A 20,351-nucleotide genomic window follows, 5' to 3' on the forward strand; every position below is an offset into this window, starting at 1 on the left:
TGTGGCTACACACACACACACACACACATATACATAAGTATATATATATAAGTTATATATAAGTTGCTCCATTGCAGGGGTGGAGATTCACAAACTGACCAGGCCAGAGGATGCTGAGAAGGTCCTACTTTTAATCTTTTATGTGATATATTTCCACTAGAGGGGGCCATTTGGGGGGAATTTGCGTGTTTTTTTTTTTTGTATGTGTGTCAGAGAAAGGGTTGAGTAATTTATGGGGAGGGAAACGGCAGAAAAAGGGAGGAAAATGTTTCTTTGGGTGACTTTTTTTGAAGGTAAGATTCGAAACGTGTGATAGAATTGTTTGAAGGGGAACATTAGCTGTTTGTTTAGCCCCATTAGGGGCTGCGGTCCTTTCCATCATGACTGATAACCATCACGCAGGAAATAGTAAATCATAATCAGCCCCAGGTCGAGCCTGCACGCCAAATTAAGGCAGCTGAGCCCCAGCGATTGGCCCTGTCTGTGTTCCCCTTCGATAAGGGCGTTAACGCGGCCGCAGGCAGGTGCCACCAAGCCCGGCCCTCCCCTCCTTTCCACAGCGAAAGCTGTCGTCGCCCCCGAAACCGCGGTCCCTCTCTTCAAAACAGAAGGGTTCTGTTGTTCCTCATTAATCATTACAGCATGCCAAAGTGTGACTTTTTAAATTAGAGCGAAAGAAACTGTGGCTTTGAGCCCCTCCACGGCTGTCAGAGGCAGCCTGGTTTTCATCATGGATCGTTCGCAGAAAACCAGCGACACCCTGTTCTGACTTCACAAACAGCTTCATTCTTCTAATGGTACATTTATTGTACTAATTACCATTTGAATCTTGTGCGTGTGCGAATACAAAGTTGTGTTTGGACACACCTACTCATTTATGGGTCTTGCATTTTTTTCATTATAGAATAAACTGAAGACACAGGACTATAAAATGGCACGTGAGGTTATGTAATAAACAAAAAAAATCACAGACAATGTGTTGCACCCGACGGGGCAAGAGAGGACATCATGCGCTTTGAGGTGTTGACAGAAAATGCAACAGTTTATTGAAGGGAACTACAAAAGGGAAATAATGCACCATGCCATGTGCTGAAAGGGGGGTCTTCGTGAGGTCGTCTAGGTACTCTGCATGATACCACTACCTGCGGTCAAACGCCCTCAAAGTACTCTGCCTTGGACCGGCTGAGAAGTCACAGAGCCTCCTTGAGGCTACGCACGATCCTGTTTGCCACATTAACGGTCACTTGACACAGGCAATAAACTGCAGCGCATACCAGTGTGGGGACACGCAGGACGTGGGGACACCTCGGGGTTCACGTTGGAGGACAGCTCTGTAGACTTCATATCACACAGGGCTTTTACAGGAGAGAGGATGAGACGAAACAAGCCGCACCTACTATACACCCGGGAGGATCCCAATTCGCGCTGAAGGGCCCTAGGAAGGAAATGTGACAAAGAACCCTCAACCGGAAGAGCGAGAGAGGTATTGCCAAGTCTCCCTTTGCTGTGATGGCTGCATTTCACGCTCTTGATAAGTTTATGCTGAACATTTTTTTATCCTTCAGTTAATGAGCGTCTCATGAAGCAACTTTTGATGATGACAATAGTGAACAAAGCAGCCATGAAGGTAAAAAGAGGGGAAAATTCATCAGATTCATCAAATCAGATACTTCATGTTCTCCTCATATAACAAATACTAAATCTGTTTCTTGCATTGGACTCTTCAAAAATGGCTCCATGTCCATAACCACCGCAGTGTAGGCAACTGGTAGTTTATGATGTATATATGCAATTCACGTCACACAATAAATGCAAATTGAATTTCTTTTGTTGTTTCTTGATCTCTATATTTCACATGAGTAAGAAAATGTTAGAATTTTGACATTTGCAGCGTAAGTGTTTTGTTTGTTTTGTTTATGAAATTTGTTGAATAAACTGTTTATTACTGCATATTTTGTTTTTACAATTATCCAAACAAATGATCATTTATTCAGCATAAGCCCAAAACATTTACAACCATCGTAATCCAGTTTATTCACTTTCCCATGAGCCATGTCTGTCTCCACGCCAATTTGTATATATATTCAAACTCAACAGAATATGGGATCAGTCTGCAAGCTGTCTGAACTATTTTCCAGTGTTACTTTTAGCTGACGGAGACCCTGGTGGAGAAATATTGTAAGGTTCTGTCCTCTGCGTCCTCGTTGCGTCCCCCGCTCTACTGCACCACGCTCTGCTCCTGCTCAAGGGTGGTAGTAGCCTAGTGGGTAACACACTCGCCTATGAACCAGAAGACCCGGGTTCGAATCCCACTTACTACCATTGTGTCCCTGAGCAAGACACTTAACCCTAAGTTGCTCCAGGGGGGGACTGTCCCTGTCACTACTGATTGTAAGTCGCTCTGGATAAGGGCGTCTGATAAATGCTGTAAATGTAAATGTAAATGCTCAGTCATCTGGATGTCGGAAGGGTGCGCTGAGGTGCATGTCCAGACGGTGAAGAGGTTGCTATTTTGTTAAGCGACACATCTCATCCAACACACAAGTTTGCTCTGAGTAGCATGAAACGGAGAGAGGCAACGTGGCCCATGTGGTTTCTACCTCCTTTTGTTTGCTGTGAAGCTGACAGTAAAGCGCGGGTTGTTGTCTTCAGATGGAAGTCATCATGTTCCATTAGGGAGGGGCGTGTGGCCATGCGTGTGCTCTCCACAAGTCCCGTGTCCTGTTCGGCCTCCAAAACTGACGGGCTTGAGATGGAAGGATAACCTTTGACCTCGTCCTGTTTCATTTTTCCCCCTGTACCTCTTTTTGGTTTTCCCACATCAAGCCCCATTAAAATAATGATGACTGATAAGGAACACTGAGCTTTTTTTCCTCTCTTCCTTCCTCTTCCTCTCCATTTTCTTAAAAACGTCTCCTCTTTTTGAGGTCCCCTCAGATCAGTTCTCTGCCACACAGTAATGGCACAATCCGCTCCGAAGGGCCCCACAAATCTCCATAAACGGCCCCTTTGAGGCACCGCAGCTAAAATTAGGACGTGCAGGCACCAGGCAAACTGGGCCACGAGCCATCGTAGACACTTAAAGGAGAAAAAAAGGTTTTATGTGTGTGTGTGTGTGTGTGTGTGTGTACATGCGAAGAAGGAAGCCTTTCCTGTGATGAGGGACACGAGTTACGTGCCCCCTTTCCATTTCCTCCCGCTTTTACACGTAATCCCAGTCGATGGCGAGAAGACGGATCACGGAACGAGAGGGAGAGGTGCGCGCTTCCCACCCGGGTTATTCTTGTGCATCGGAGACGTCTTGAGTGCATCCTGCACCCTTCTTCCTATTTCCGAAATCAACGCTCAAACAGGAAGTGCTATGGCATGCCACCCGGTTGGGGGGGTGGGGGTGTTTACAGCAACAGGAAAACACGGAATGGGACGGCAGCGACAACCGGCAGCACTCGGGCTGGAAATGAAGGAGCAAACATCTTGAAGCACTCACGTGCATCCAGACAGGTTCGGGAGGAGCGCTGCAACCCGCTCTCACGCTCCCAGGGGCTGTTGATGTGACCGATGAAGGCGATGATGGTGGGAGAGGAAATTGTGTTGATTTCAGGTTCTCCTCTTTGCTCCTTCCAAGCATTTCTTTTTAAATATTCAGGTCAGTTTGAGGTTGTAATGACCGTTTAAAAAAAATTATTTCATCCATCACTGCAAACACTGGGTTAGGGATACAGGTAATTAAATGAAAGGTTATTAGGGGTCAGAGTTAGTGGAACCATCCTGGGGAAGTCCCTTCTAGAAAGACACACAAGAGATGTTCCCACAACCTCCGGAAGTCGGGACCACAGTTTAATGTCCTATCCAGAGGACACCACAGTGTCTCTATCTTTCTACTGGATGGCGTTATTAGAAATAAAGCGAACGCGCATGCAAATGAGACAGAACAGGAAGGCGAGAGAAAGATTGAGGTGCGCCGGGATGGCTCAGTCATAACAGGTCAACCGAAAGTGAATGTTTAATTGATATGACAGTGGGCGTGTGTCCTGTTCTGCCGCTCTGCTTGGGTCCACGCACGTAATCATGAACACTTAGACAATTAGACACTCGGAGCCATTGACTGTGACAACGCTGCTTTTCATTTGCATACCGACCAAGAGGCAGCAGCTGACTGATGTCGTCTTTCTCATTCACTTTTATTCATAAGCCCCTCACACAGTAACTGTTGACAATAGTTTATTCATGTGCACATTCATCAGAAGCATAATTAGAAAAAATATACAGGACATTGACCTGGTTTGAAACATGTGCTTTAATTAAAAACTTGCCGTTGGTTTCGTGGTGTCTCGTGGTGTCTTCACGCCGACAATGGCGTAACATCGCGGCGACGTCAGGGGATCAAACAGCTGCACCAGTGCGCTGTAGGACACGTTATCCTGCAAAAATTCATGAATGCAATTTTATTATCGGCATAACACCTTTTTTTACAGCAAATTTCTAATTCAACAATAAAGTATACTTGTTCACCATGCCGGTACTTTTTGGCAGTGGGGTCAGACGTATTTAGTTCCACAATGGCCTTTAAAACGCCAAATGCAATGATGAGTGGAAAAAGCTCAGATTTCTCCTTCCGCACCAGGTATATCACTTTCTGGGGGCTGACCTACCCCCCAAAAACACACCCTTTCAAGCTGGATAGGGGTGAAGCATGGTGATACGAGAGAAAACACACGGGGAAGCTACAGTGCAGGAGCGAAGGGGGTCTCATGATACCTGGCCGCTGTGTGAACCCTGTATAGGGCCCTTGTCTGAGAAACCTAAAGCCAGTGTTTGCTATGTATGATCACATAAAAAAAAAAAAAAAAAAAAGCTAGTGTTTTTTGAGGTGAATTTTAAATCTCTCATAAATGGCCACATGGCCTGTCAGCACTTTTGAGGGCTGAGAGGGTTTGGTTGAAAGTGTGGTGGTCGTTATGGAAATAGAGATGGAAACTTTAAACTCTGGGGATCGTGAAGTGGGCAGACTGGTGTTGAGTCGTGGCCTAAAATCAACCTCACCGAAATATCCCAGAATTCAATAAAACTGGTAGATATGACAACATATGGGGCCTGCCCGCCCAAGGTTCAAATGACAATAGCAGACCATGTTCTCATTTATATGTTTAAATGTTACACGTAAATGAAATATTCTTTAACTGTATAGTGGGGCTGTGTTCAATTCAATTATAATTGACTGTGTAACAGTCTGTATTTACTGTGAATGTCTTGTATGACTTATTTCATGATATAATGATGAATGAAATAAGATCCACCAAACCTCTCGATTTTTTTACACGCTTACCTGCTCTTTCAAGAAGCACAGGCGATCTAGCAGAATGAAACCCTCAATGCAGGGTGCCAGGGTCACCTTGAGCTGGGTGCATAAAAACAGCAGCCACAGTCCATGTTTGATCCATCATGAACATCAGAATCACAGTAGTTGCACTGGGCATGTACGCCCCACAGCCATCAGAAAAACAACTGATGAAAAGCTAAATAAAAAAAGAAAAAAAAAGAAAAAACAGAGCACTCACCAAGTTAAAAGCCACCATCTCAGACATCCTGGGCTGAAAGTGGTCATGATAAGCCTGTATGACGTCATCAGAAAGCTAAAACAGAGATGTCCATATTTAAAAAAAAACACCTTATGAAGAAAAAGGGAGAGACACCTGCTGGTGCCTCGGGTGATAAAGAAACCCGAGAGGGTAAAAAGACCCCTATTTTAATCCATCATGCGACCAGCTACTGGGTAGAAAGATGAGCCCAGTTCAAAATACCTTTTCAGCTACAGTATGAGAGGTACAGGTCTGAGCTGCTTTTCAGGGGAGTCCCTTTGGAATTTATGCCACCGAGTGCAAGCAAACAGGATTTCTTGCAGACAAAGGTAGCAGCATTTCTTTAAAACTCGTATTCAGTTACAATCCTACGGTGGACGTGAAAGCATAAATAAAAAAATGATCCGAATTCTAAAGAAAGCAAAATAAAGAAACTGTAGAACAAGATGGACAAATCTCAAGGTGTAAGAAGGTGTAGTGAGAAAGAAACATAAATCATTGAATGTCAAAATTTTAAATAAAAAAATTATTATAATTTTTTTCTCAATTTTGTCCTCTTTGAGATGTTTTTGGGTTAAATCTTTTAAATGATTTTCTTTTAGGTGGGGTGTAATTCCCTTTTAAATTACTTTAGTTTGTTTTGGACTTTGAATGTTAGTGGGTTTATTCATTTATTTGCCTTTGTCCAGGTTTGATTTTATTTCTGATATTATTTTGTAGCTCGTGGTGTGGCTGTTTTTCATGCACCAACCTTTGACTCGTCCAGGTCCAGCCTCCTGAGAGCTCGTCTAATGTAGTCCACAAACGTCGAGGCCTTAGCGTACACATTCCCCACCCGCTTCTCACTGCCAAAGACCAGCAGAAGCCCACTCAGAACTCAAGAAGATGGAATTAATCCCTCAGAGCTCATGCAGGCGCAACTGATCAGGCTTAGAAATGCTTCAATCAAACCTAAACGTTCGTTTCCAGTTCTTCATTTATTAGCCCTGACAAAATAATGACGTTTGAAGAGCACCGAAGGGATTGAGTGTCCTGTCTGTTTCCTCGCCTCAATGCATTATTTGATTTTCTGGACTGGTGTAGCATAACCACACTCTGCAAGATCTTGTGGACTCCAGCTCACCATCAAAGTCAGACGCCTAGATGTTTCCTCTCATGGTTAAGAGAAGGCAGGGAGGTGCTACCACACTCTGGAGGGATAATGCTGCAGGATTCGTTAGTCAAGATAGCGGAGCTGGACGCTCCATGCTGAAGGGGAAACAGTCACGGTGAGTTGACTCTTCAGCTTGTCATCGTGCGTGAGTCATGAAAAACGACCCTGCCCTGGCCCTCAGGATGTGCGTACGGCCTGTAATGCCCCTGTTTTTACCTAGTTTGTGTGGATGTGTGTGTTTTTTCCACCGTTGAAATGGAAAGACTGAATTCACTGGCCGTCATGTGCTAGTGCGCCAGGCTGCTCAGTGAAAAGCGCTGTATAGAATGGGCATTATGTGATGTGGACTACTTCACGACAGTTTACACACTCGTCACATTGGAGAACGTCACCTCTTATAGGCGTCAAAGTGGTCCTGGAGGATGACATGCAGAACTGCCCGGTAGAACAGAGATTCCATTGGAAGCTGCAAAAGAAAAAAGGGACAATCAAGTGCAAGATATACAAGTTTGACGTTTTGGGGGATATTTCTGCAGTGCTGTAGAGATATAAATATATATAAATATTTTATTTATTTAGTTTACATAGTCACATATAATCAATTATATTTTCAATATATATTTTTTTTGTATAGTTTTTTTTTATTTTCCTTATCTTGTACTGTCTACTTTCTACCACAACTATGCAAATTTCCCACTTGTGGGACAAATAAAGAATTAATTCTCTTATCTTATCTAAGACGCTGTGTGTGGGGAGTGTTCTCTAAAGGTTCACCAATCAGATGCCCACCAATGGGGTATCAGGAGCAGAGAAAGAGACAGACGCTGCTACACCTAGGCGTGCCCATGTGTTAAGTCTTATAAAACAATATGAAAATCTGTCCTTTTATATCCGCGGTTCTCAGAATTAAAGAGGCTCTTTCTTGCATCAGTACTGTTTCTCCAGCTGTGCCTGGTCAACATTGCACAAGCCCTAAAAGGTCCTTAGATCTGGGGGTTACTGGGTTTATGGTTGTGTGTCAGGGCAGTGCAGAGGGTGTGTTAAAAAACAAACTCTCACACACACACACACACACTGACATGTTTTTTCCACGACCAACGCTGCACTCAAAAACTACCCAAATGAATAAAACATAAAAGAGAACTGCACTGAATGTGTTCTCTCCGCTAGAGTTGTTTAAGATACAGTTTAGCCTTAATGGAATAAATATTCATAATCCGGGTCCTTTAAGGCTTATTTTGAAATATGCAGCACATTTGGCCAGCAGATTATCAGATGCAGAGGGAACAAAGGTATCGTATCCCTCAAGCCGGCTTCAAATGCAGTTCCTACGAGGACATACGCTGCAGCGTGAAACAATTCTATTGGCAGTGCAGACACTCACCCCACCACCTACTGTGACTCGCTCCAAAGCCTTAAAGAGAAAAAAAGGGACATTTTAAAGAGAAACAGGTCTTTAACCTCAAAAAAGAATGTAATACAGACATTAAAGGGAAAAATATGTACTGTTCCTGCAGTCTGACTGAAATGTGCATTTTGGACTCGCTATAAAGTGAGCAAGACGTTTTTGGCCGATTCTCTATATAAATTATAGTGAATGAGAGGACATTTCAGAAAAAAAAAAATTCTGTATAGAAATTATAAAAGGGAGCGCAATTTGATCTGTTTGTTTCGATGCATTTAGCCTTTACAGCCTCATCACAGTTTTTGAGTTTTGAAAGGGAGCGAGAGGTTCCAGTTTCACGTTAAAAACTGCAATACCAACTTTAGCCAATAGATGCCATCGCAGATGATGAGATCGTAAAACTCCCTTAAATTGTGTTTAGAGCTTTACAACTGATTTAGTCAGCCTTCTGTTTCACATAGGCTGGAAATTTAGCTTACATACGTCACGGGGGGGGGGGGGGGGGGGGGGGGGGCAAGTTGCTGAAAATGCCCGCATTGATGCAAACCATGCATTGCTACAAATGCAATAAGATGCATTAAGATGAACACACTGCTGAATTAAAGTTAAAAAGGTGTGCTCACCAGGCATGCGGACATCCTGGCATTTCTGCCACAGAAAGTGTTCTGGTCCTTCAGGTACCGACTCATGGGGAAGCCACACACCCCATTACCCCCCTCTGTAGAGGAAGCAGGATAAAGATAAGTGGGTCACCCACTGCGTAAATGATGCCGAGAGCTTCTGCAGGCACATAACCAGGCATTAGCGGGACTGAAGACATAGCAGTCAGTCAACAGGGGGCTTGAAACTCCCAGAACCTAAAATCAAAGTGATGGTACTAATCCCTTGTAAAAGTACAGAGCCAGGGGATAAACAGTGAAACTGCGAAAAAGGCCGTCTGAAGTCACATTTCAAAGACGTGTTTAAAGCTCACGCCTTCATTTCTTCATGTTAGGACTCCAAGCCTGTTGAACACATGGCTCCCTGAGACCGAGCGGCGTGTCAGAAAGGGCGGAAAAGCTAGCGTTTCACATGGACTGCCGTGATAATCCAATTCTGCATGCGAACACACCCAGTCCCGGCTACTTCGCACCCGCGTTGCTCCGCCGCATACGAGGCTGCTGCTTCCATTCTGGCTCCAGCTGCGTCCACATGGCTGCTCGACCCCCCAACTCAGGGCCGTGTGGACTTTTACAAATTTTCATATTGAACGACGCAAAATGGCAAAAGGTTAATGTACCGGTACATTGAAGCTCCCCATTGTCCCTGATGAGACAGATAGTTTTACATCTTTAAGAGCAGAGCAAGCGCCAGTCATTGGAAATATATTTATGCTGTTGTCAGTGTTGCTGCAGCTTTAAGGAAGCCAAACGTAAGACTTTTTAAGAGCTTTTTTTTTGAGGCCACTTTCATCAAATTTAAGACCATGTTTTTCTTGGCAGGCACTGTGGAGGCCACATGCACTTCTAAAATACAATATTAATTGTATTTTCTCTTAAGTAATATATTATTATTTGATATATTAACTTTCCTTCCATATTTATGTTATTTTTTTTGTCAATGTTAACAGACTTAAATTACCTGTGCTGCTGCAGGCCACATTTTCAGGCTTTCTAATGCCCATTTGCAGGGAGGAAGTGTGCTCCCATTTGCGAGGTGCGAAAAGTCTTGCGAATTTAAGGATCCGAGGAAACCCCGTGTCGAGAGCAAGAAACAACAATTGGTGGCCGATCTTGTGCTCCCTGCACGACAGACACTCCCACCCTCGAGCGCACGTGGGAGCGTACGGCAAGCAAAGCGCAGCCGTGTTAGCAGACATCCCTAAATAATAATTCCACCAGAGAATCTTGTTGAGCCACAAGAGGGAGCGTGAGCATAGAATGTACATCCAGCGCTTTCCACAACATGCACAACCCATAAGTGCTGCCTGAAAAAAATTTCAATATTCAAAAATGAATAGTTTTGTATTGCAATTTTCCCCTGTATTTTTTCTTTCAATTGGTCCACCTGTAATAATATGACAGACTGGATTTTTTTTACTTTTTACTTGAATTTTTCTCAAACGGACACTTCCTCTAGATCCATTCGGCCATGTTCTAGGACTGTAGTGTCCATGCTTTAGCGTTTCTCTCAGTTCGATCACACACTCGCTTCCTTTATCGATGTCATCAACTCTGTGACTGAAGCAGGGTCAGGACACACTGGCTCTCTGCTCTCCTCTCCGAATTCTGAGGGCCTGGGGCTCGAGGCCGGAGGGTGACACAGATGGTTTCAGTCAGAGCTCTGATGTCGTCATCGCGCCGCGCTCTCGAGGCCACGATTGCTTCAAGAGACTATCGCAGGTCTTGGCATTGACAAGAACAGGCTTTGGCTGATCCAAAACACACGCTCGACTGTCATCATTCCAGAGGCTTTAATCCCATTTTATATGTAGCCCTGTGTGCGTATGTGACACACAGTGAGAAACACAGCAGACGGGAGAACAAAAGGACTAGAGGGAGAGAAAAACGGTTCTTCTGAGACTTGAGGCCCGAATCCTGAGCCTTTGGCTCTTTCCCCTGAACGATGTAACGTCTGTCCGTATCGTCCGAGAATCTGCGAAGAGCAAAAGCGCAGCATCGCTTTGTTATGCTGCGTCGGAAAAGTAGACGCTGACATAACAACTTGACCGCAGGAATTATGGGGTCGAAAATATCATATTTTTAGAATCGTAAAATGCTATCCTCTAACAATAAATCTGCGCAACGACTTTAGCAGCATCTGGAGCTAGCACAGGCCCCACTGACGGATGGTATTTCTATTGCCTGTCCGACTTAATCTACTGGGCTCTTTTGAGCAATTGTGCTACTTCACTTATCCAGCAAATGAACAGAAATCTGTCCCCTGGGTCGGAAAAAAGAGAAAGTGACAAACGAGACTCAGCGAGGGTGACAGAATTATGGCACGTATCAAACAGCGGGGACGGAGACGCTTCGACAAAAGAACGGTGGGGCCCGTAACATCGGCGGAGAGGTCTTTGGCTTGTGCCCCGAGTCTCCTCGTATGATGAGAAGCATATGCACCTCTGGGATGGCTGGCTGAGAGATTTTTTTTTTTTTTTTTTAAAGGGGAGAGGATATGTCGATGCTGTCAGGCCCAACTAAGCATTTCCGCGCATTGGACTAGGCGTGGATTCGCAGAACACCTACTGCCGCTACCCGAAGCCCACGCTAGAACTCAAGTGAGGGCAGCAGCATTACGCTCGGACCACCACCAGTCGTGGGTTCAACTTCCCCCGTACAAACACTGTGTCGTGAACAAGGCCTTGCCTTTTCCTGGTCCGACATTCGCACCCTCTGTATTTACAGCAATAAACAGATCAAATTAAGAGCACTTTATTAGAAACTGAAATGGAGATTAGATGACAGCATACTGTATGAGATCTATTGCTGTTTGGAGATATGAATGGCTATTTATCAACTGTCAATTGACTAACTAATAAATTAAACATTTTGCAAATAGTTAATTGACTTAGTCTGTGTAATCAGTCAACATTAGTCACGATTAATTCCTAACAGTAAAACAGATTATGATTAATCGTGATTCGTACAACTTGTTATATAAAACTCAAAGCGGTTCGAGAGATGTGTGTTTAAGTTACCACGTCTGGACGGGTCGGACACCTCAGTCAGAAGATGGTAGCAGCATCCCACGCTGCAGACGGCTTGCAGCTCCCGTTTGGCTGCGAACATCCGCAGGGTGCTGGGGGCCAAGTCTCCGCACGTGTGCAGGCCAACCATGACCGCATCCTGAGTTGGACAAAGCATGACCATCATGTACATGTGACCTGTCAGCACTCGGACATCACGGGCATTCGACAGCCAAAAGTGTTACAAGCAAACAACTCTATAATCGTTCACGTCAGTAATGTGCCAGTGTGATCTGGTGTGTTATCAAGATCATTTGTTATGGACATAATCCTTAAAATCGGTGTCAAGATAATATGATGGTGATAAAACTCACACAACACTTTGATTTATTAGTAATTAGTAAAAAAAATCCAGTACAACACAGAAATATCTGAAAAAAAGTTGGGTCTGTACAGTCAATCCTTGGTGGATATGAAGGGCTGAATGATTACCTATATTAAAATGCATTTATGTTTTGCGAAAAACAAATGACCCCCCCATGCATAATTTGATATTTTATGTTTATTGTCATACTATATTATCGATATCACAAACGGATAAATTACAGTATATTGGGGGAAAATGTTGATATATTATTGATACTATAAAGTGCATAAGAATTTTTCCACCCCAGTCCATTTAAGATCATCTACAGTACAGGTCAAAAGTTTGGATACACTTTCTCATTCAATGTGTTGTCTTTATTTTCAATGGTAGATTCTCACTGAAGGCATCAAAACTATGAATGAACACATGTGGAGTTACGTACTTAACAAAAAGTTGGCAAAGTGGCCAACAAGTGCTTAACACCTCTGGGAACTCCTTCAAGACTGTTGGAAAACCATTTCAGGTGACGACCTCTTGAAGCTCATGGAGAGAATGCCAAGAGTGTGCAAAGCAGAAATCCAAGCAAAGAAACTAGAATATAAAACATGTTTTCGCTTATTTCACCTTTTTTTGTTAAGTACATAACTCCACATGTGCTCATTCATAGTTTTGATGCCTTCAGTGAGAATCTACCAATGCAAATGGTCATAAAAATAAAGAAACCACATTGAATGAGAAGGTGTGTCCAAACTTTTGGCCTGTACTGTATATGGTGGAGCCAGAAATGAAGCCTGGTCTCATGCTACACAACAATGTTGCTGAAGGTTCTGGACAGGCTGCAACTCTCCAGGTTGCTCACCTCCAGCTCTGGGATGATATCTCCGAGCTCTGTTTCCGCCGTGACGTAGGAGGTCAGAGTGGAGAAGAGGCTGCTGTCCCGACTGTCTGCCCCACTCCTGGCCTTCCTCTTCAGGTTCTCCCTCTTCCTCCTCTCCTTCTCCTCCTTGCTCAGCTCATTGGGAGGAATGCGGGGGGAGACTGTCTCCACCACATCCAGAGACAGGGCGCTGAAGAAGAGATCAGCTGTGTCCTGGTCCAGAGACCCATCTCTGGTTCCAACAGGCTCCTTCAGAGGAATCCTCACCTCATCTCCCACCACACCATTCACATTAATGTCTTTCTGAGGAGCACATTTGCTGTCATCCTCCTCCTCGTTCAACCCTGGCTGGGATGAGTTGGCTCCTTCACTCGTCTCCTGGTGTTTCCTGGCTGCCTTGCTGTGTGTCTGATAGGCCTTGGAGAATTTCTTCAGCTTGCGGTTCCTCTCCTGAGCTCCATGGGTGTTGGTGCTGGAGGAGTCGACGCCGAACACCTGCAGGCCGTAGCGCATGGAGAGGTAGGAGCACAGGTAGCCCTTTCCGGAGCCCACATCTATCACCTGCAGACAGGGAAAGCGAGGGAATAAATGGAGGATTAAAAAAAAAAAAAAAGAGAGAGAGATATGCACAACCTTCTCTTCCAAATGACCTGTTTTAGTTTGCAGCGTTTGGCCAATCTGGCCACCACCTCAGACATCGCTTGAACCTCATGGGACTTTTTGCAGTTCATAAACTCATCGGGCTCCAGCGTACCTGAAATCACACAGCATAACTATTCAAAAATAGGGAAAAAAAAAAAGCTCAGACAGATCATAAAGATCAGTAATTTGATATGTTCGGGTCATTTTATGCGTCATGTCTGAAGATGTTCACCTGCATCCTGGGGGGGCTTGTCTGACTCTGAGAAAACGTGCAGCACCTCTGCGCGAGGGACGCAGACCCCCAGGCCGGGGAGAGCGTTGGCTTTAGCTGCCTGAAGAAACGCTCCCACATCCACCAATTTGCCGTTGCCGCGGCTGAAGCCAAAGTTGCTTTGCTCATTTCCTTCAATAAAAGTGGACAAAATGACAACGGCATTCATTTAAGTGTCACAGATACAGTCGTGGCCAAAGGTTTTGAGAATGACACAAGTACTGGTTTTCACAAAGGTTGCTGCTTCCGTTTTTTACTATACCAATTTGCATACATATATATATATATATACACACACACGACCAGATGAATTGCAAAGTTCCTCTTTGCCATGAAAATGAACTTAATCCCAAAAAAAAAAAAAAAAAAAACATTACCACTGCATTTCTGCCCTGCCACAAAATGACCTGCTGAGATCCTCATGAACACAAGCGTTGACCAGCACAAAGCTGGAGATCATTCTGTCCTGCTGATTGAGTTAGAATAGCAGACTGGGCGCTTTAAAAGGACGATGATGCTTGAAATCATCGTTCTTCCTCTGTTAACCATGGTTACCTGCAAGGAAACACGTGCAGTCCTTCACAGGCGAGGATATTGCTGCTACTAAGATTCCACCTCAATCAAACATTTATCAGATCATCAAAAACTTCAAGGAGAGAGGTTCACGTGTTGTGAAAAAGGCCTCAGGGCGCCCAAGAAAGTCCAGCGAGCGCCAGGACCGTCAGCTGCAGGATTGGGGGGCCACCAGTGCAGAACCTGCTCAGGAACGGCAGCAGGCAGGTGTGAGGGCATCTGCTCGCACAGTAAGGTGAAGACATTTGGAGGATGGCCTGGTGTCAAGAAGGGTGGCAAAGAAGCCACTTCTCAACAAGAAAAACATCAAGGATAGGCTGATATTCTGCAAAAATGTACAGGGATTGTTCTACTGAGGAAAAAAGTCATTTTCTCTGATGAAGCCCCTTTCCGATTGCTTGGGGCATCTGGAAAAATATATTGTCCAGAGAAGAAAAGTTGAGCGCTACCTTCAGCCCGGTCTCGTGCCAACTGTAAAGCATCCTGAGACCATTCATGTGTTGGGCTGCTTCTTCATCTTCACAATTTTGCCTCAGAACACAGCCATGAACACAGAATGGTACTAAAACATCCTCTGAAAGCAACTTTCTCAACCACCCAAAACAGTCTGGTGAAGAACAAGGCGTTTTTCCAGCATGATGGAGCACCGTGCCAGAAGACCAAAGTGAGAACTAAGTGGCTCAGGGAACAAAACATTGAAATTTTGGGTCCATGTCCAGGAAACTCCCCGGAACTTAATGCAACTGAGAGCTTGTGGTCAATCCTCAAGAGGCAGGTGGACAAACACAAACCCCACAAATTCTGACAAACTCCAATAACTGATTACAAACGAACGGGTCGCCATCAGTCAGGATTTGGCCCAGAAGTTGATTGACAGCGTGCCAGTCATGAAAAAAAAGGGCCAACACTGCAAATATTGTTTCTTTGCATAAACCTGATTTAACTGTGGATAAAAATATTTGAAAATGCTTGTAATTATACTTCAAATCCGCCACAGAAGCAGATGACAAAAACAGCAGGGCAGTGGTGGCCTAGCAGTTAAGGAAGCGGCCCTGTAATCAGAAGGTTGCTGGTTCAAATCCCGATCCGCCAAGGTGCCACTGAGGTGCCACTGAGCAAAGCACCGTCCCCACACACTGCTCCCCGGGCGCCTGTCATGGCTGCCCACTGCTCACTCAGGGTGATGGGTTAAATGCAGAGCACAAATTTCACTGTGTGCACCGGGTGCTGTGCATCACATGTGACAATCACTACACTTTTAAAAACGCTGAAGCAGCAAACGTCGTGGAAACCGGTATTTGTGTCGTTCTGAAAACTCCTGGCCGCGACTGTATACCGACCGACCGACCGACTCGACTTGCCATCTGGCGCCACCACGTGTGCGTGTCCGGGGTACACGCGCGCCGTCACCTCCTCCGGACGCACGGCGACGAACTCGTCCCACACGTCCCGTGCGTAAAAGTCCACCGTGTGCGCGTTGGAGATCCGGAGCGCGACATCGAGGAATCGTTTCACTTCGTCTATTTTCCTCCGTAGGGTGTCCACGGACATTTCCGCCATGGTGTCCGTAGTAAAAAAAAAAAAAAAGATTAATTAATAAATAACGCGGTGAAGGGGACCGTCGAGAACCGTCTACCGTATCCAGGCGTGAATAGACGATCGAGGTCGATCAAAGCGATCGGTCGTTAACGCGAGGGCATTCGGCGGGCACGACCGACACGGGTGCAGCCGTGCTTCAGATCCCGCGGGTACGTCGACCCTGCAACGCTGCAAATGGCGGGGACGCGGCGACGCGGCGCGATCGCTCTTCGCTCTTCGCTCCATTAACGCTGCCTGGCGCGGCGCGGGCGTCGTCATCAAAACGCGACGAGAACCGTCGGCCCTCCACGCTTGCGCTCGGACGGAATAATATTTCCGCCGCTACAATGGCGCCGGTAGACCCGAACGCGAACAACAAGGGCCGGGCGAGGGGTGCGGGCTTTAAAAAGAGCCGCAAAGGTCCGCCGGGCGCGGGGAAGAAGAGGAAGTGGGTTCCGGAAAATAAAGCGTTCGACGGCAGCCTGCAGGAGGGTGAGTGACGGATTCGTTTCGCAACGTCGTCCGGGTCTCCCTTTAAGAAGCAGTTCGAAAACCCACTTGTTCAAAAAGTATTTCAGACAAATCTAACACTTGCACATGCACATACACGCTGCACAAAATAAATTAAAAATAGTTTATCTTTTTTTTTCTTCGTCCAGCACTTAACAATTTCCGAGCATGTTCTTTTTCTGACAAGTTGGGCCTTATCAGGGCTCTAAAGTGAAAGTAAAGTGATTGTCACACGTGATACACAGCAGCACAGCACACAGTGCACACAGTGAAATTTGTCCTCTGCATTTAACCCATCACCCTGAGTGAGCGGTGGGCAGCCATGACAGGCGCCCGGGGAGCAGTGTGTGGGGACGGTGCTTTGCTCAGTGGCACCTCAGTGGTAACTTGGCAGATCGGGATTCGAACCAGCAACCTTCTGATTACGGGGCCGCTTCCTTAACCGCTAGGCCACCACTACCATTTTGTTAACTCAAAATCTATAGAAATCGAACGAGAATTGCTGGTGTCTTCCTCCTGTAAGTTGCTTTGGATCAAAGCGTCTGTAAAGTAAAGTCTTCTGTCCACGCAGGCCAGGGCTTCGCCTTCAAGAGGAAGCAGAAGGTGCGACATGAGTACAACAAAATCCTCCGCGGCCAGAGGAAGGGGCGGCGCGGCGTGGCGCCCACGCAGACGGGCGGGTATCCTGAGCACCTGAAGCACCTCTACCTGGCGGAGGAGGAGAAGCTGCAACACGAGGAGCAGGCCAACAGGCTGAGGCGCCTGAGAGGCCGAACGGCGGAGCGCGGAGATGGTCCCGTCGGCTCTGACGTCACCGGCACGGAGACAAACGCGGACGAAGCCACGCCGAAGGAGGACAGGTGACGCGCAACGCCTCCGTGTCCATTTCTGCTTCGTATGGTGGCCGATAGCCGATGAATGGCTGTGCTCTTCCTAGACCCCCGCTTATCAAAAAGAAAATGAAGACGTCGTCGTACACCAGGACGAAACAGGAGTATTCGAGGAGGCAGGAAGAACGGGAGCGAAAGAGAGAGGTGAGGCAGGATAACGCTGATGTGGCGGCAGAAGTAGCCCACTGAGTAACCAGGTTCAAGTCACTCAACCCTGAGGTCAGGGTTCTTACGGTCATTTCGCCCTGCTCCAGAGTGCCTTACAGTCAGTAGTGACAGGCACAGTCCCCCCCTGGAGACCCTCAACCCTAAGGTCAGGGTTCCTACGGTCATTAGAAACCATTTACAGCATTTACCACACGCCCTTCTCTAGAGCACCTTAGTCAGAAGTGGCTGGGACAGTCCCCCCCCAGGAGACACTCAGGGTTAAGTGTCTTGCTCAGGTAAAGTGGGGTCTGAACCTGAGACTTTGTGGTCTTGTGGTTCATAGGCGAGTGTCTTACCCACTAGGCTACTACCACCATTTTTCAGGTCTTGAAAAATTTTGGAAAAGTCACCACGGGGAGGGGTTAAATGCAGAGACCACATTTCACTGCATGCACTGTGTTACATGTGACAACTAATCACTTTCACTTTTTTTCACTAACTTAAATTTCTGACTGAAATATGGCAAATGAATATATGTACATGGTTTCATAAGACTGCACAAGAAACATGTTTTCTATGTTTACAACTAGACCAGGTCTATATAGTATCTTTGCTGGCTTTATGTAGTGAACCACGTCGCATGGTATTGTGTGTAGAGTACGGCTGCTCTGATTCAAGATTGGTTAACAGTATACTGTGTATTGAAATAATGTTTCACACAGACCCCTGATAGTGCATAGTCATAAAATAAAGAAAAATGTGTAGTACAGGCCAAAAGTCTGGACACACCTTCTCAGTCGATGTGTTTTCTTTATTTTCATGACCATTTATGTTGATAGATTCTCACTGGAGGCATCAAAACTATGAATGAACACGTGGAGTTTTGTACTTTACAAAAAGTGGAGACCTGGCCTCCACAGTCATCGGACCTGAACCCAATCCAGATGGTTTGGGGTGAGCTGGACCAACAAGTGCTAAACACCTCTGGGAACTCCTTCAAGACTGTTGAAGCTCATCGAGAGAAAGCCAAGAGTGTGCAAAGCAGTAATCAGAGCAAAGAAACTAGAATATAAAACATGTTTTCAGTTATTTCACCTTTTTTTTTTTTTTTTTTTTGTTAAGTACAGAACTCCACATGAGTTCATTCATAGTTTTGATGCCTTCAGTGAGAATCTACCATGTAAATGGTCATGAAAGTAAAGAAAACACGTTGTATGAGAATTTTTTGGCCTGTACTGTATATGTATATACACACTTAACTATACGAAGTAAAAGCTAAATACTGTACAGATCTCCATAAAAGAAACGATAAGATCTTATTTGCCCACACATTTACCTACCCTTTTAGTCTAGCACTCACAAAGCATGCTAATACAGTCAAGTTGGCCTGCCTCCACTGCCACAATAAGTCTAAGTGAAGTGATTGTCACATGTGATGCACAGCACACGATGCACACAGTGAAATTTGTCCTCTGCATTTAACCCATCACCCTGAGTGAACTGTGGGCAGCCATGACAGGCGCCCGGGGAGCAGTGTGTGGGGACGGTGCTTTGCTCAGTGGTACCTTGGCAGATCAGGATTCGAACCGGCAACCTTCTGATTATGGGGCCGATCCCTTAACTGCTAGGCCACCACTGCCCCACAATAAAGTCAGGCTGTGAACGTTAAAAAAAAAATCCAAAAGCTGATCGCCGAGATGAATTTCATCACGATCATTGAGCGAGATTGTATAATTGGCCTGCAGTAGTGGTAATGACTGTGGTTCTGTGCAAAAACATGGTTTTACGGTTGTAGAGATGTCATACAAGCATGATTCAGTTTGTAAACAGGTAAGAGTGTACATGATGAACTGCAATGGTCCCAGCACGGAGGCAGAGAGGGAGATGAAGCTTTCTCATCCTGCTGTTTCAGCACCACCCATGAATCGGGATGCAGTGTTAGTAGCCTAGTTGGTAACACACTCGCCTAAGAACCAGAAGACCCAGGTTCAAACCCCACTTACTACCATTGTGTCCCTGAGCAAGACACTTAACATTAAGTTGCTCCAGGGGGGGACTGTCCCTGTAACTACTGATTGTAAGTCGCTCTGGATAAGGACGTCTGGTAAATGTCAGGATACTGTGACTGAATCTGCACTTGGGTCTAGCAGCTTTGCCTGTTTGTCATCTGATAAAATAATCTTGCCTGCAGGCGTATTTAAAAGACAAGACCGAGAGGGAGGAAGCCCTGAGGAAATACAAGGAGAAGAAACTAGCCACGTATCAGGTGCTGAAGAAGAAGACCAAGAAAGGGCAGCCCAACCTCAACCTGCAGATGGAGCTCCTGCTGCAGAAGATTCAGGCTGCGAGGAAGTGACCTCCTTCAGCAATACGAACTCCCTGTGTTTTATATACATTGACCGTATCACATCCCAGATTGGCTGTGTAGGAAACGTGTACCTTTTGTGTGTGTGTGTGTGTGTGTGTGTGTGTGTGTGTGTGTGTGCGAGTATTTTATTTTGAGTATAAAAATATACACCCCTCTGCTGTGGTCATCTTTTAGTCAGTAGCATTGTGCGTTGAAAGCACCGGTCAGATGGTAGCAGGGTTCCATGATCATTAAAGCCTGGAAAAGTAATGGAATACGAAATAAACATATAACGTTATAGAAATGTCACTGAGATCTGACTGAGGGACGAAGGCATAAGATGAA

At 45.5% G+C, this 20,351-nt stretch overlaps 2 protein-coding genes across 3 annotated transcripts; one reads left to right on the top strand and one right to left on the bottom strand.

Annotated features, from left to right (window-relative positions):
- Positions 1-4,204: 4,204 nt before the first annotated feature.
- LOC114764261 (methyltransferase-like protein 25) lies at positions 4,205-16,351 on the bottom strand. Of its 2 annotated transcripts, XM_028953740.1 has the most exons (12): positions 15,896-16,351; positions 13,923-14,093; positions 13,699-13,802; positions 13,031-13,609; positions 11,817-11,964; positions 8,761-8,855; positions 8,117-8,146; positions 7,125-7,198; positions 6,331-6,424; positions 5,559-5,633; positions 5,327-5,398; positions 4,205-4,421 (listed from the first exon to the last, which is right to left on the bottom strand). In XM_028953740.1, the coding sequence occupies exons 1-12, from the start codon at positions 16,092-16,094 to the stop codon at positions 4,302-4,304; spliced, it is 1,761 nt and encodes a 586-aa protein (XP_028809573.1). In that variant the 5' UTR covers positions 16,095-16,351; the 3' UTR covers positions 4,205-4,301. The 2 variants fall into 2 exon arrangements, with proteins under 2 accessions (XP_028809573.1, XP_028809574.1); XM_028953741.1 differs by lacking the exon at positions 15,896-16,351 and having other exon boundaries at positions 13,699-13,821; positions 13,923-13,981.
- On the top strand, positions 16,341-20,182 carry LOC114764265 (thyroid transcription factor 1-associated protein 26 homolog). Its single transcript, XM_028953747.1, has 4 exons — positions 16,341-16,604; positions 17,194-17,482; positions 17,560-17,656; positions 19,851-20,182. Exons 1-4 carry the CDS (start codon positions 16,460-16,462, stop codon positions 20,013-20,015), a joined length of 696 nt encoding a protein of 231 aa, XP_028809580.1. The 5' UTR covers positions 16,341-16,459; the 3' UTR covers positions 20,016-20,182.
- Positions 20,183-20,351: the final 169 nt, after the last annotated feature.

Source organism: Denticeps clupeoides, chromosome 15 (assembly GCF_900700375.1).
Source record: "Denticeps clupeoides chromosome 15, fDenClu1.1, whole genome shotgun sequence".
NCBI lineage: Eukaryota > Metazoa > Chordata > Actinopteri > Clupeiformes > Denticipitidae > Denticeps > Denticeps clupeoides.

What these genes read in the sequence shown, in the direction of transcription:
- LOC114764265 (XM_028953747.1), top strand. Translation starts at nt 16,460, where the DNA reads ATGGCGCCGGTAGACCCGAACGCGAACAACAAGGGCCGGGCGAGGGGT. An exon ending in CGACGGCAGCCTGCAGGAGG is followed by an intron (nt 16,605 to 17,193) that starts GTGAGTGACGGA and finishes CTGTCCACGCAG; the next exon opens with GCCAGGGCTTCGCCTTCAAG. An exon ending in AACGGGAGCGAAAGAGAGAG is followed by an intron (nt 17,657 to 19,850) that starts GTGAGGCAGGAT and finishes TCTTGCCTGCAG; the next exon opens with GCGTATTTAAAAGACAAGAC.
- LOC114764261 (XM_028953740.1), bottom strand. Translation starts at nt 16,094, where the DNA reads ATGGCGGAAATGTCCGTGGACACCCTACGGAGGAAAATAGACGAAGTG. An exon ending in CAAGCCCCCCCAGGATGCAG is followed by an intron (nt 13,803 to 13,922) that starts GTGAACATCTTC and finishes GTGTGATTTCAG; the next exon opens with GTACGCTGGAGCCCGATGAG. An exon ending in GAGTCACAGTAGGTGGTGGG is followed by an intron (nt 7,199 to 8,116) that starts GTGAGTGTCTGC and finishes TTTCTTTTGCAG; the next exon opens with CTTCCAATGGAATCTCTGTT.